The following is a 12410-nucleotide window of genomic DNA, read 5'->3' on the forward strand; positions in this document are numbered from 1 at the left end:
CCCCCGGGCTCGGTGCGGATGCTGTGCAGCAGCACGGAAGGGTCTCGGTGTTAAGCAGCACCGGAGGGGTTTAGGTTGGACATCAGGAAGAATCTCTTCACAGAAAGGGTGATTAGACGGTGGAAGTGACTGCCCGGGGAGGTGGTGGAGTTGCCGTCCTTGGAGGTGTTTAAGGGAAGGCTGGATGTGGCACTCGGTGACATGGGCTGGTTGAGGAGCGGCTGAGGGAGCTGGGGGTGTTCAGCCTGGAGAAGAGGAGGCTCAGGGATGACCTTATCACTCTCTACAACTACCTGAAAGGAGGTTGTAGCCAGGTGGAGCCTCTTCTCCCAGTCAGCCAGCGACGGGACAGGAGGACACAGTCTTAAGCTGGGCCAGGGAAAATTTAGATTGGACATCAGGAAGAATTTCCTCACAGAAAAGGTGATTAGATATTGGAAGGGGCTGCCCATGGAGGTGGTGGAGTCACTGTCCCTGGAGTGTTCAAGGGAAGGCTGTACCTGGCACTCAGTGACATGGTCTAGTTGAGTTGGTGGTGAACAGTTGTGGGTTGGACTTGATGATCTCAGGGATCTTTTCCAACCTAATAGATTCTATGATCTGGCAGCTGCTGTGGGGCACTTGGATCTCTTGTTGGATCTCTAACAGAGCAAAACGGAGAGACACATACTTCCTCTACAAAGGAAAAAGTCTTTGCAGAGTGTGGTGATGCCAGGGATGCTGATTTTGTGTTTCAGAACTGCCAACACTGTTAGTGCCACTGGCAGGCTGAATAGATAAGATGGTGTTTTCACCATAGCAAACAAAATGCTGTGTCCGATGAGGAGTAGCTGAGGGAGCTGGGGGTGTTTAACCTGGAGAAGAGGAGGCTCAAGGGTGACCTTATCACTCTCCACTACTCAGTGAAAGGAGGTTGTAACCAGGGGGACTCGGCCTCTTCTCCCAGTCAACCAGTGACAGGATGAGAGGACACAGCCTTAAGCTAGGCCAGGGAAGGCTTAGGTTGGACATTAGGAATAATTTCTTCACAGAACAGGTGATTAAACGTTGGAATGGTCTGCCTGGGGAAGTGGTGGTGTCACCGTTCCTGGAGGTGTTTAAGGAAGGCCTGGACGTGTCACTCAGTGCCGTGGTCTGATTGACAAGGTGGTGATTGGTCAAAGGTTGGACTTCTTGACCTCAGAGGTCTTCTCCAGCCTAATTAATTGTGCCATTCTGTGATCTGGCAGCTGCTGTGGGGCAGTTTGAGCACTTTTTGCATCTCTAACAGAGCAAACCAGGGAGAGACAGGTATCCTCTGCATAAACCAAATTCTTTGCAGAGCAGGGGAATGCCATGGATGCAAACACGGTGTTTCATAGTTGCCAATGCTATTAATACCAATGGCAGGCTGAATAGATAAGAGGGTATTTTTAGCCTAGCAAACAAAAGAGAAGGCTGCCATCACTACTTCAAACTTGTTCATCAAGGATAGCTAGAAATTTGCTGAACACAATCTGTACTGTGAAGCAGTGCAGGGAGTAAAGAGAGGATTCATGCACTCTAGTTGGTGCTTTCAGGAGGCAAACTAAACTGCAGATTTTCTTAATAATGCTAAAATATCTGGAAGGAAATCTGTCGTTTTCACACTGTGAACATGTTATGACCAAGGTTGCCCAGATAACTTGTGGATGCCTCATCCCTGGAAGTGTTCAAGGCCGAGTTGGATGTGGCTCTGAGCAACCTGGTCTAGTGGAAGGTGTCCCTCCCCATGGAACTGGGAAATCTTTAAGGTCTCTTCCAACCTAAACCTTTACATGACTCTATGATAGAGCCCTCACTTCTGTATCCTGAATGCTGGGGTGTTTTACCAGCTCCTGAGTCTGACCACCCTATGAGGGAGTACATGGAAAGTGATAATGTAGTTCAGGAACAATTTGCAAATGATTTGTCAGGACAGGTTTTAACACCAGTGGTACCACAAACATCAGTACCCCTTCAATATGAGGCATGAAATTCCTTAGGAATTTGTGGACTCCCAGCCTCACTCGGTGTGTCAGCACTGCACAGGTGTGTGCAAACACAGGACCTCTTGCAAGAGGAGCCCAGTGGGGATTTTTCAGGAAACTCCTTCCCCCTGGAAAGAGCAGGCTGGGTGCTGTTGTTTTAGAAACAACAAAAAAAACCAAACCAGACCTGGTGGTGAATACTCAAGTCTCTCCTGTTGAATTGGAATTTGTATTGTAAAGGGTTGGTTGTGTGTATAGCACTCGAGGTGGTTGCCAAGTGCACCTGTCAGCAACACTGAAATAGGTGTGTGCCACTGGTGCCTGCTGGGTGGAAGCAGCTCAGTGTTATCCATGACCTTATTGGTCTCCAAATTTCAATTTAACTTAATTGATTTAATTTAACTTTACTTGCTTGGGAAGAGTTACTTATAGAGAGTGTTGGACACCCCATGTTGAAGTGCATACAGTGACTATGTTATGAGAACTGAAGGTGTGAAAGCTGTCACAATTGGCACAAGACAGCATTGTAAAACCATGGTTATGCCCTTGTTAGGGCTCCAGATTGCTCTTTTCATCAGTCCTTGAGATAGTGGAGTTAATAATTATAACTCACCTTTATTGAAAAGCATCTCTTGATCTCCACTTAGTTGTTGTTGGCTATTAGATTTAATTTTACTTTCATGTAACTCCACAAATGAGATGCTGAGAACAGCATATAAAGGGGAAAAAAGTGTCACTGCTATAGATAAATTGAAAAGGAAGAAAGTGTTTTCACCTGTTAGGACTCTGAGCATCACCATCACTGTCTCTTATTGGGCAGAAAAAACAGTGGCAGAGCATTCCTTGAAGAAGGATTCATAGAGGACAGGGGATTGCTGTTCCTGTCAGCCCTTGGGTTATAATTGTGGGTATTAATTCCACCCATCACTGGTGGAATTCAAGCTACTTGTACAACCCTCTTGTCTCTGCACCCAATGCTTCCACCTGCCTTATCTGTAGGCCCAGGAGAGGCAGCAGAAGGGAAGCACATCCGTGTTTTGTCTGCCTTGGATGTGTTTAATAAAGTGGCTGAGCTCCCTCCGAATAATCAGAGCTTTAAGGCAGTGAGGGCCACAGTCTGACTCCGAGGCATCAGGATGACAGTGACAAATGGGGAGTGAGAAATCCTTTCAGAGCACTTAGTCCTCTGGATCTAAGAGCCTCTGGCCTTTGTATTACCCTCCACTATGATCATTGTTACTTCTAGCTTGCTTTACCGGGAATGCTGACTCCTTCTCCACTCAGGAGCAGAGACGCTTCCTCTCCGATCGGGAGTGAGGGCAGTGAGGCTGGGCAGCTCTCAGCTGCCTGTGGTGCTGGCACAGTGAAAGGCAGCATCTTCTGCCCGGTTTTTCCCATTTTCCCCTCCCTCAGCTGCAAGTGGCAGCTGCCCAATTCAGCAACATCCCAGAGAGCGATGCTGCCGCTGCATTCCCACATAGCTGGGACAAAATCTTGCTGCTCGGGCATCACAGCTGGTGCAACTGGAGGGAAAGTCAGGGAGGTGATAGGTGCTCCTAGAACTGATGGAGTGGTTCCTATGGGAACATAAGGTAATGTTTCCTTTGTGCTAAACGAAGGGCAGGGGTGAAAGCTTCGGGCACAGCCCAAGCAGTGCCGCGTTTGATCGTTGGTTCGATGGCCTGGAGAAGAATGAGGGCAGAAGGTGTCAGGAGCTTAAAATATTTAATGTCTGCAAAGAGAGGCAAAGGAACCACCTCTATTTTTTCAAATATCTTTAAAATCAAAATTACAGTATTTTGTGTACATTTAAGTCCATCCATCAAATAAACACCCTTCAGCTCTTTTAAAACTCCTGTTCCTTTCCCCTTTGCTGAGGCTGGGGAGGTCAGAGTCAGTGTTGGGAGTGCCCCTGTCTAGTGCTCCTCTGTCCTGGCAAATGCCTTAGACAAATGCCCTTGTTGGCCTGGTAGTGGCAGGGTGTGGTACTTACACAACATTTACCACCCTGTTGCATTCAAGAGTTTATTAATTTCTTTATTTTCACAAGCGTGTGGGTCACTCGTTTGGAAATTTCTACCTGTTGCATCCCCTTGAAAAGGGAAATTCCTCAGTTATTTTCTTTTGTACCTGTTTTTGAAGCCAATGTTTAAAAGTCTTGGGGAGACCTTGGTACTGTGACTTCTGCCTGCAGAGCCCAACTGGTATTGAAATTGTGCAATGATGACATTTTCAGCTTTGTGCATACAAGGTCTATGTGTGTTACCTGTTTGTCAGGATAGATTTTGATAACCATGTTTAATTCTGCATTCAGTGGAAATGCAGCATATAATAGGTTTCCTCTGTTACTGTGAGAAAAAGTTTGTTTGTTTGGAGCCTGGACCATGTTAGGGATGACACTGGTTACAACACAAGTACTAACTTTGTTAGTGTTCCTGGTCTGCCTCCCATTCTCAAAGGCAGCTGCTCCTTCTGATTCCAGATTGATGTCCTTGCCTTATGTCAGCAGCCAGTGGACAGGACCACATATTCACATGGGTCAGATTGGACCAGTGTATTTTCTTGCCTGAGGTCTGAAATCCCTCTCAGAGAGAGAATTTCGTGCAACAATTCTACATGGCGTTTCTTAGAGAATAAGCCAATAAGTTTATAGATCTCAGGGGAAAATACATCCTTGAAAATACCAGTTTTGGGTATTCCTGTTGCAAACTTCAGTGACCCAGCAGAGATTCCACTTCTTCCTTGTTTATTGCAGGAGCTTGGAATTGCCCTCAACTGTGCTACTGTTGCTGTCTCTCTGTTTCCTGGTTTATTTTGTGCTGCTCTGTTACCACTGGCACCAAAAAGGGACACTTCTTTTTCTTGACAGAACATTTGCCAGTTTCTTTATAAGTAATCCTGCCTGCTGTCCCTTTGTCTTTTCCTGAACTCCTTCCACTACTTCCTGCCCCTCAGCCCTGCTCCCCCAGATCTCTATCTGTTCACACCTCCCAGAACCAAATCTTCCTGTAGCTGCTCCTCATGGTTTCATTTTGGATCCTTTACTTTATCCATCTGTTGTCTTCTCTCAGGCTGTACCAGTTCAGGCAGTAAGAGCAAGCCCCTAGAATCACAGATTGGTTTGTGTTGGAAGAGACCTTTGAAGATCATCCAGTCCAACCCCCTCCCATGAGCAGGGTGATCTTCAACAAGATCAGGTTGCTCAGTCTTGTCCAGTCTGAGCTTGAAAGGTTCCAGGAATGGGGAATCCACCACCTTTCTGGGCAACCTGTTCCAGTGTTTCACCACCCTCATTGTAAAAAGTTTCTTCCTCATATCTGACCTAAATTAGCCCTCTTTTATTTTAAAACTATAACCCCTTGCCCTATTACAGCGGGCCCTGCTAAAAAGTCTGTACCCATCTTTCTTAGGATCCCCCTTTAAGTATTGAAAGGCCAAAATAAGGTCTCTCTAGAGCCTTCTGTTCTCCAGGTTGAACAACCCCAACCGTCTCAGCCTGTCCTTATAGGAGAGGTGCTCCATGCCTCTGATCATTTTTTTGGCTTTTTTCTGGACCTGCTCAAACAGATTCACGTCTTTCCTGTGCTCATCCAGCTGTTAGTGTTGATGCACCTTGTTCTGCAATGTGTTAGAGGGGCACCAGAGTTGCTGGGTCTTAAGGTGTTCCTCCTTTGACAGTGCCACTTAACCTCTGAACGTCCTGAGGGCTCTGCAACAGGGCAGGGATGATAGAAGAGTTTTAGATCTGAATTTGACCAGCACAGTCAGCATTTGCATTTATTTCCATTGCTTAGCTGAAGCAACAGGAGACTGTATCAGTTCAGAAGTACCACAGTTCATCCTGATACAGGTTTTGGGCAGGGCATCCACAGTGGGAATTAAAAATAGATATGGGGTAGAGAACTGGGCTGCTACCAGTGACTTCTGCCATAACTCCTCATGGGACTGGGTTGAAGATGTGGCTCTTGGGACAGGGTGTGCCACTGAGGGCTCCCCCATCACTCCAGACATTTCCAGGTGTATTTGGTTCAGCTGAAATGTGCAGCTCCCTGATGAGTTTGCTGTGACTGTTGCAGAGCAGGATGGAGCGAGCACAAGGCAGTGTTCCCCAAGGACTGCAGTGGCTGAGTTTGCAAAGCCAGTGACTGCAGTTAGAGAACCCTGACCTTTGCATTAGCCACTATTGAATGTATCCTCAATATTTTTCAGGCTCACTGCACAGAAAATGTCCAGCTTTGTTCAGCAGATCTACAGCCTGCTCAGTTTAGCTGCATTAGCACAGTAGACATAGTCAAGCTCTTTCCCTGCTCTCTAAAAGATTTCTTTTAGCAGTAATTTAATATTACTGTGGAGGTAACATCATGTTCTGTCACTATTTTAGGCTGGATGTGATCTGAGTTCATTAGCTGAAGTTTCCCAAATGTCATTTTTCTCTTTTGTGATCTTCAATTATAATTACTCTTTTTCTTAAACTTTCTATTTTTGTTGTTGTTTTGGGCTTTTTTAAAAGAAATAACTGTACAGACTTTTAGAAGAGATTGTTTTGCCTGTGGATTTGGGTGTTTTTCTGGAGCAGGGGATTATAAGTAATTCTTTGATTAGGATTCTAAAATAATCTTTCCGTCAAACCCTAAAAAGTTACAGAAAAGCCACAAAAGATTCTTAACAGGACTGAAGCTGTTTGGCCATGGTTTTTCATATCTAATTGTGAAGGATGTTGTGATTTTAGCCCTAAATTCTGGAAAGCAGCAGCAGGACCAAACCTGGATAACTTTGATGAACGCTTTACCATACTGTAGCTCGCTGAAACCCAGACACATGTGAACAGCAAATGCTTCTAGAAGAAGCTTTGAGGACATGAAAAGCTTCCCTTTGCTGAGGAAATCTCACCCTCACCATGCTTTTCTAACTGTGCCTTTCTCCCTAACTCATGCTTTGGTAAGAGGGGGAAAATAATTAAATACTTGCTGTGCCAGAGAGTGAATCTCTTCTATAGCACCTTCAGTATAAATCAGGTGTTCTTGCCTAGAAACTTCCCTTTAAAAACTCAGCTTGGCTATAGTTATTCTACATTTGAACTGATAAAAGCAGGAATCCCCCTTCCTTTCTGACTTCTCCCCAACTCTTCATCAGCTTACTGAGGAACAAAATTATTGAAAAGAGAAACAGAAGAAGCAAGAGCAGTTGAGAAGCACCCAAAAGAGAGGGAGGAAACCATCCCAGGTGTGGATGTGTGACAAAGCAGGTGCCAGCCCCTGTCAGTGCCTGTAAGTTCCAGATTCAGGTACCAGGAGAACCACTGTACTCACATCTTGAGGAAGGGGTGGAATGACCACATGAATGATGTCTGAGTGTCAGTGCTGACATTGCACACTGAGACATGACATTTTATATATCAGAGCGCAAAAAACTGTGCCAGTGTGAAATATTTTATTTTGGGCATTATTCCTGCAAATGGGCAATTCTTTTTTCAGTGTGGTTAAATTCCTGGCTTGAGCAATGCTCTATGGTAAGGGGAACCATGGGCTGCTAGTCAGTGCACAAGCATTTCCTTTTGTTGATTTTTCTCTTTTATTCAGCACCCTTGTTCTTGAGTTATATGGTGCAGGAGTACTTGTTTTTTCCCTTTGTATTATTCTTTAAACTATGATACTTGTCATGTGCCCTTTTATTCACCTTTGTTCAAAACATTGCTTACCTTTTAAGCATCTTTTCTGGGGACGTGCTTCCATACCACTGATTGTTTCGTCCTCAGAATGTGAACCTTATCTCATTTTGCAGTGACTATTTCAAAGGCTAGCTCAGCTTCTTTTAACCTAAGCAAGGTATGGCCATTGATTGTTATGGTATTAAAAATACTAATTTGTAAAAATAGTAAGTATTCTTTTTCATACCACTGTCCTTGCAGAAGTATTTTAAGCAAAGGTTAAGCTAAAGCAGTGATTGAGCAGTTTGTGTCAGCATCTCTCCATCCTGTGTCATTGGATTTGGAGCACCTTGAGGCAGGGGAACAGTTCAGATTGTGACCTCCAGTGTGCAGTAGTTTGTGTAGACCAGCATTGAATGTTATGTGCCATGAGGCTGGTTCACTGCCTTTCAGATTCCTGACTCTCTTTCATATTGGCAGAATGAAATAACTACTCAGGTACTTTCAGGTTTTGCTGCTTCACTGCTTGCACTTGTTCCCAGAACTGCTGTGCCGAGCGTGTGTTACGTTATCTTGGAGAATTGAGTGTTGCCACAATGCAAAATGATTATTTGTACCATTTTTTGATTTATGATAGTAACTTGGAGCTGTCTACCCCTTTCTGGGGAGCAGTGGTTTACATATAAACCTGTGATAATCAGTGATGCCAAGTGTAGTGGGGAGGCAGTTTTGTCCCTCTGCTACTTTACCAACACACCTGCTCTGGTGCTGCTGTGAAAAATGTTGCTGTCCAGCCTTTTCCTCTACCAGGGCCTTTACTGTGCTCACTCATGACATGAGTTCTTTCCCCTTTAGCCTCATCTTCTCTCATGTTCACCCAGTCCCAGGCCGAGGGAGGGCACAGCTGTGGTCCCCTCTGTTTCCCCTTAATAGGTGTGCTGGGGTGCAGTTACCCAATGTCTCCTCTCTGCCTTCCCAGATAAAGTATTTTGAGGATTCGAGAGGGCAAGGAAGGGAAGAATAGCAGAGTGAGAGGAGCTAACAAGGCAGGATCGCTGCTCGTGGAAGGAAGTGGAGCTTTCTGTTGGCTTTTCCTATTTCCCTGTCCTGTCCTATGAGACTGATACCTGGGTCGTTAGGGAATTGCTGCCCAAGCACAGCACAGCTGCCTCTGTTGGAGGGAACTGGCCAGCAAAGCAGGCAGCTCTTTAGGAAGGACATTCTCACAGACAGGAGTGATATTCATGTGAGACCAGAGGCATTTCTGTGTTATTTGAAGACTGGCTCCAGCCCCAGCCAAGAAATTCGAGTGGGCAAGATGGGTTTCTTTGCAGCTGGTTGTTCCTGTGTTTTTAAGCACTCCATCCTTAATTGCCTGAAAAATTAGTAATAATATAGAGAAATCACTACAGAGACCTTGTTTTGAAATAAGCCCAGATGGAATATATATTCTGTCATTTGATTCAAGTCCAACCTCCCAAAATTCAAGTGTATGCACTAGTGCAGAGGAATTTATTTCGCACTCGGGGACACAAGTGCAAATAAGATCTTTGACGTGAGTAACGAGAGCAGGCTGTTCTCTGAGTGCTGCTGAACTGTTTCCATTTGCCCTCTGGTGAGCTGAAGAAAAGGCTCTTCCCCTCTACCTTTTACAACAGTTCTTGGGAGTGACTTGCTTCTTTCTACCACACACCTCGATCCTTGTCCCAGGGAAGGAATGTGTGTGGGAAACAGTCAGTATCGTCCAGTCTCTCAGCCTGGGTAAATTACTGGAATATTATTCCATTTTTGTCTGTAAGACTGGCAAATTGACCACTGAAAAATGTCACTTCACTTGCAGCATTCCAGTTGTTACAAGCTTTTAGGTTCTGTGTTAAAAATAATTATAGAGAAACTTTGGCGTGATTAATCCTCCTTGCCTAGACAGTTAACTATCATGGATTTAAAGACAAACACACAGGCAATTTTTTCTCTCTTTCTTCCAAACTTTTGACAGATAGGGGGAGAAAATTTCCACAAGTCCCAGCGCTGGGGTTACTGCAATAATGTTCCCATGCTGTTTGAAGAAAAACCTGGAATAGGAGGTCAACCATTACTTGATCAGAGGCTGAAACCTAAATACACTGAATTTCCTGACGGGATGGGAAGTAATCCTCCAGCTTGGATAGCATTTGACAAGCAGGTATGTAGAAATCCATTTCTGTGGTTTTTTTTATGAGTAGCTACAATATGACAGAGTATAAAGTGAAATTCAGATATTTCAGAAGATTGTTTTGTGTGTGCAAAAAAAGCTCCTAGATACACAATAAGAGGGGTAGCAGGTATTTTTTCATTATATTCACATATTGGACAATTAATGTAAACATATATCCAGCAACATATAAAAATATTTCTCTGTTGGGGTGTATCTTATACAGGATGTAACAAAACTAAGGGAGTGGTCATCATATTTCTTTTTAGTGAGAATGGTGACAGTAAAGGAATTATTTGGCAACCTGGTAAGAGTGAATGTAAGATAGACTCCAGTCCAGGAGAAGAGGTACATGGGCACTTGGGAACCCTTAAACTCAGTGAAATGCAATGTGCTTGGGATTCACTTATGCCGTTGTATTTGCATGCTCAAAGTCCTGTTAACTTTTGTGTGAGCTGTTCATGTGTAATAGATTATGGCCATTATAGACCCAGCAATTTAAAATGAGTATTTTTGCATTTTATTTTGCAAGAATGTAGTGACACCTTTAAAGTTAGAGACTTATCAAATAACTGTAATCTGTGATGACAGGAATTCTGTAGCATACTTGGTACTTTCCGTCTTTAAATTTACATTGAGTTCTACTTAGTGATATTTTATTTCTAAAAGCAAAAAGCCTTCTATCAGAGAAGGAAAATGATCCAGAAAAAAGAAATCATTCAGCAGATCACAGAAATGTTGCATTACTAAATGATTACTGCCTTTAAGTTTTGGAAAGAATGGCTAGCCTTGTAATTTTTGCCTTAAAAGAGAAGCCATGCAGGTAATTGCAGTACAATTACACATTAATCTTTGGCAGACCAGAACTACAATAAGAAGGTGTAAGGCCTGAGCAGCTACACATGCCTTTGGTTGGCATTGCCTCTGAAATCCCTGTATTGTTTCAGCAACATGCTCAGGTATGAACTGGTCCAATGTGAAGGTTTCAGCTATTCCTGCACTTGCCTTAACTTCACCCTTCTTGAAACAAGAAGGAGTGTATTGGCTTCTCAGGGCCATGTGTAAGTTGGTAGGCCTTGGATCCAGGTTTATGGAATAAAAAGGTTAGGTAGGAGGCAGAGGGACCTGCCACTGAGCATCAGGCCCTTGGCTGGTGAGAGGAGCTCGCTGGCCTTTTGACATTCCTTATCTAATCAGTTTGTGCCTCCACAGGGCAGTACAGATCAGGAGTTTGCAAGTTTGGAATTGGCCTCTGGAGGGCTCATGTGTTTGCATTAATTGCAGACCGTTAAAGGGTACTGACTACCCAACTAATTTAGCTGCCCCATTAAAGACCCTGGAATGCAGCTCTGTCCTCTGGTGCTGCAGTTGGTAGCTCAGCAGAATGGACTGAGTGAGAAATGGGTTAGCAGGTGTTTATCTTTTGAAATGTAATCTGTTTTCTTACCATTTTTCTTTGGCTTCTAACTTTCAGCAATACCAGAGTAACTGGAGGAAGGACAGACACAAAACTTCATTATTAAGTAGGCTGAGAAATAGTTTTTGCAATTCCATATGCCTAATAGGAAGCAGGTGTAAATTTAATTTCTTCTACAATTAAATACACACACAAGGCCTCCTGGGCTTGAAGTGATGTTTGTAATTTGGCTTCCACAGGTGCCAGAAAAGCCTTATGCCAATGTTACAAAGTACCACAGAATTTATTCAATACTTGTTACTGTTGGTTTTCAGAGGTAACATTCAGTTTCTTAAAGCATGGGATGGGAACTTTGCACACAACAATGTACTGCAGATGAGACATGAGTTAGGAAGTGTTGCATTTTGAGTGTTTTTAACACTAACTTTGCTTCATAATGAAAAGTAAGTCATCTTCTTTTCTGTTCCTTCCCCTCCTCACCCTCCCTGAATCATCTGCTTTGATCTACAAAATTGCAGTTGGTTGCTGCATATATTTCAGTCATACAGTAGCATGTTGATAAGGGTATGAAGAGAATAAAATTTAAATGCAAACCTGCACAAACTCCTTAGATGGAGTAAACCAGGACATAGATGAATGCTCAGAGAAAGAAATAAATCCAGTGTAGTAAGGGTGTGATTGTGCTTGGAATTCTGTGCAGAAAGCCCATTGTACCTGGCTGGTGTCTCTTGAGACAACCATTCTCAGGAAAGATCACTGACAAAATTAAGAACAGTTAGTAATGAAAGAGGGCTTTTGAACAGTGTGTTTGTTCAAAAGTCTATGTTCTAGTGGGATTGGCAGAACAGGGAGAAGAGGGTACATAATTTTCCATGTTTCCAATGTTTGCATGGCTTATCAGCAGCTGGGCAAGGAATGAAGTTCTGATCCTTGTCAGCTGAACCCCAGGATGGTCAGTACAATTCCACCATAGTACCTCTTAAGTCCCCTGGAGTATTCAAGAGATTTATACAGAGCTCCTAGTCATTCCAGAATAGTACCTGGGGGCCAGGAATGATAACTTGGTCACCTAAAATTGCACTCTACACCAATGTTTAGACAAATGGAAGGAAGAGGAGATGTTATAGGTTGATAGAGTTTGTGTTGGCTTTGTTGTATGTCAGATGT

At 43.8% G+C, this 12410-nt stretch overlaps 1 protein-coding gene across 1 annotated transcript in view; it reads left to right on the forward strand.

The window, feature by feature from the left end:
* EFHC2 (EF-hand domain containing 2) overlaps window positions 1-12410 on the forward strand; it is an 87608-nt gene that overhangs the window by 27360 nt on the left and 47838 nt on the right. Inside the window, exons 2-3 of the mRNA XM_029964741.1 lie at window positions 59-108; window positions 9632-9817. Of these exons, the coding sequence (XP_029820601.1) occupies window positions 59-108; window positions 9632-9817 (236 nt within the window). The remainder of the gene's footprint in view (window positions 1-58; window positions 109-9631; window positions 9818-12410) is intronic.

This window comes from Manacus vitellinus, unplaced genomic scaffold (assembly GCF_001715985.3).
Source record: "Manacus vitellinus isolate BGI_N305 unplaced genomic scaffold, ASM171598v3 scaffold_7_pilon, whole genome shotgun sequence".
NCBI classification, from domain to species: domain Eukaryota; kingdom Metazoa; phylum Chordata; class Aves; order Passeriformes; family Pipridae; genus Manacus; species Manacus vitellinus.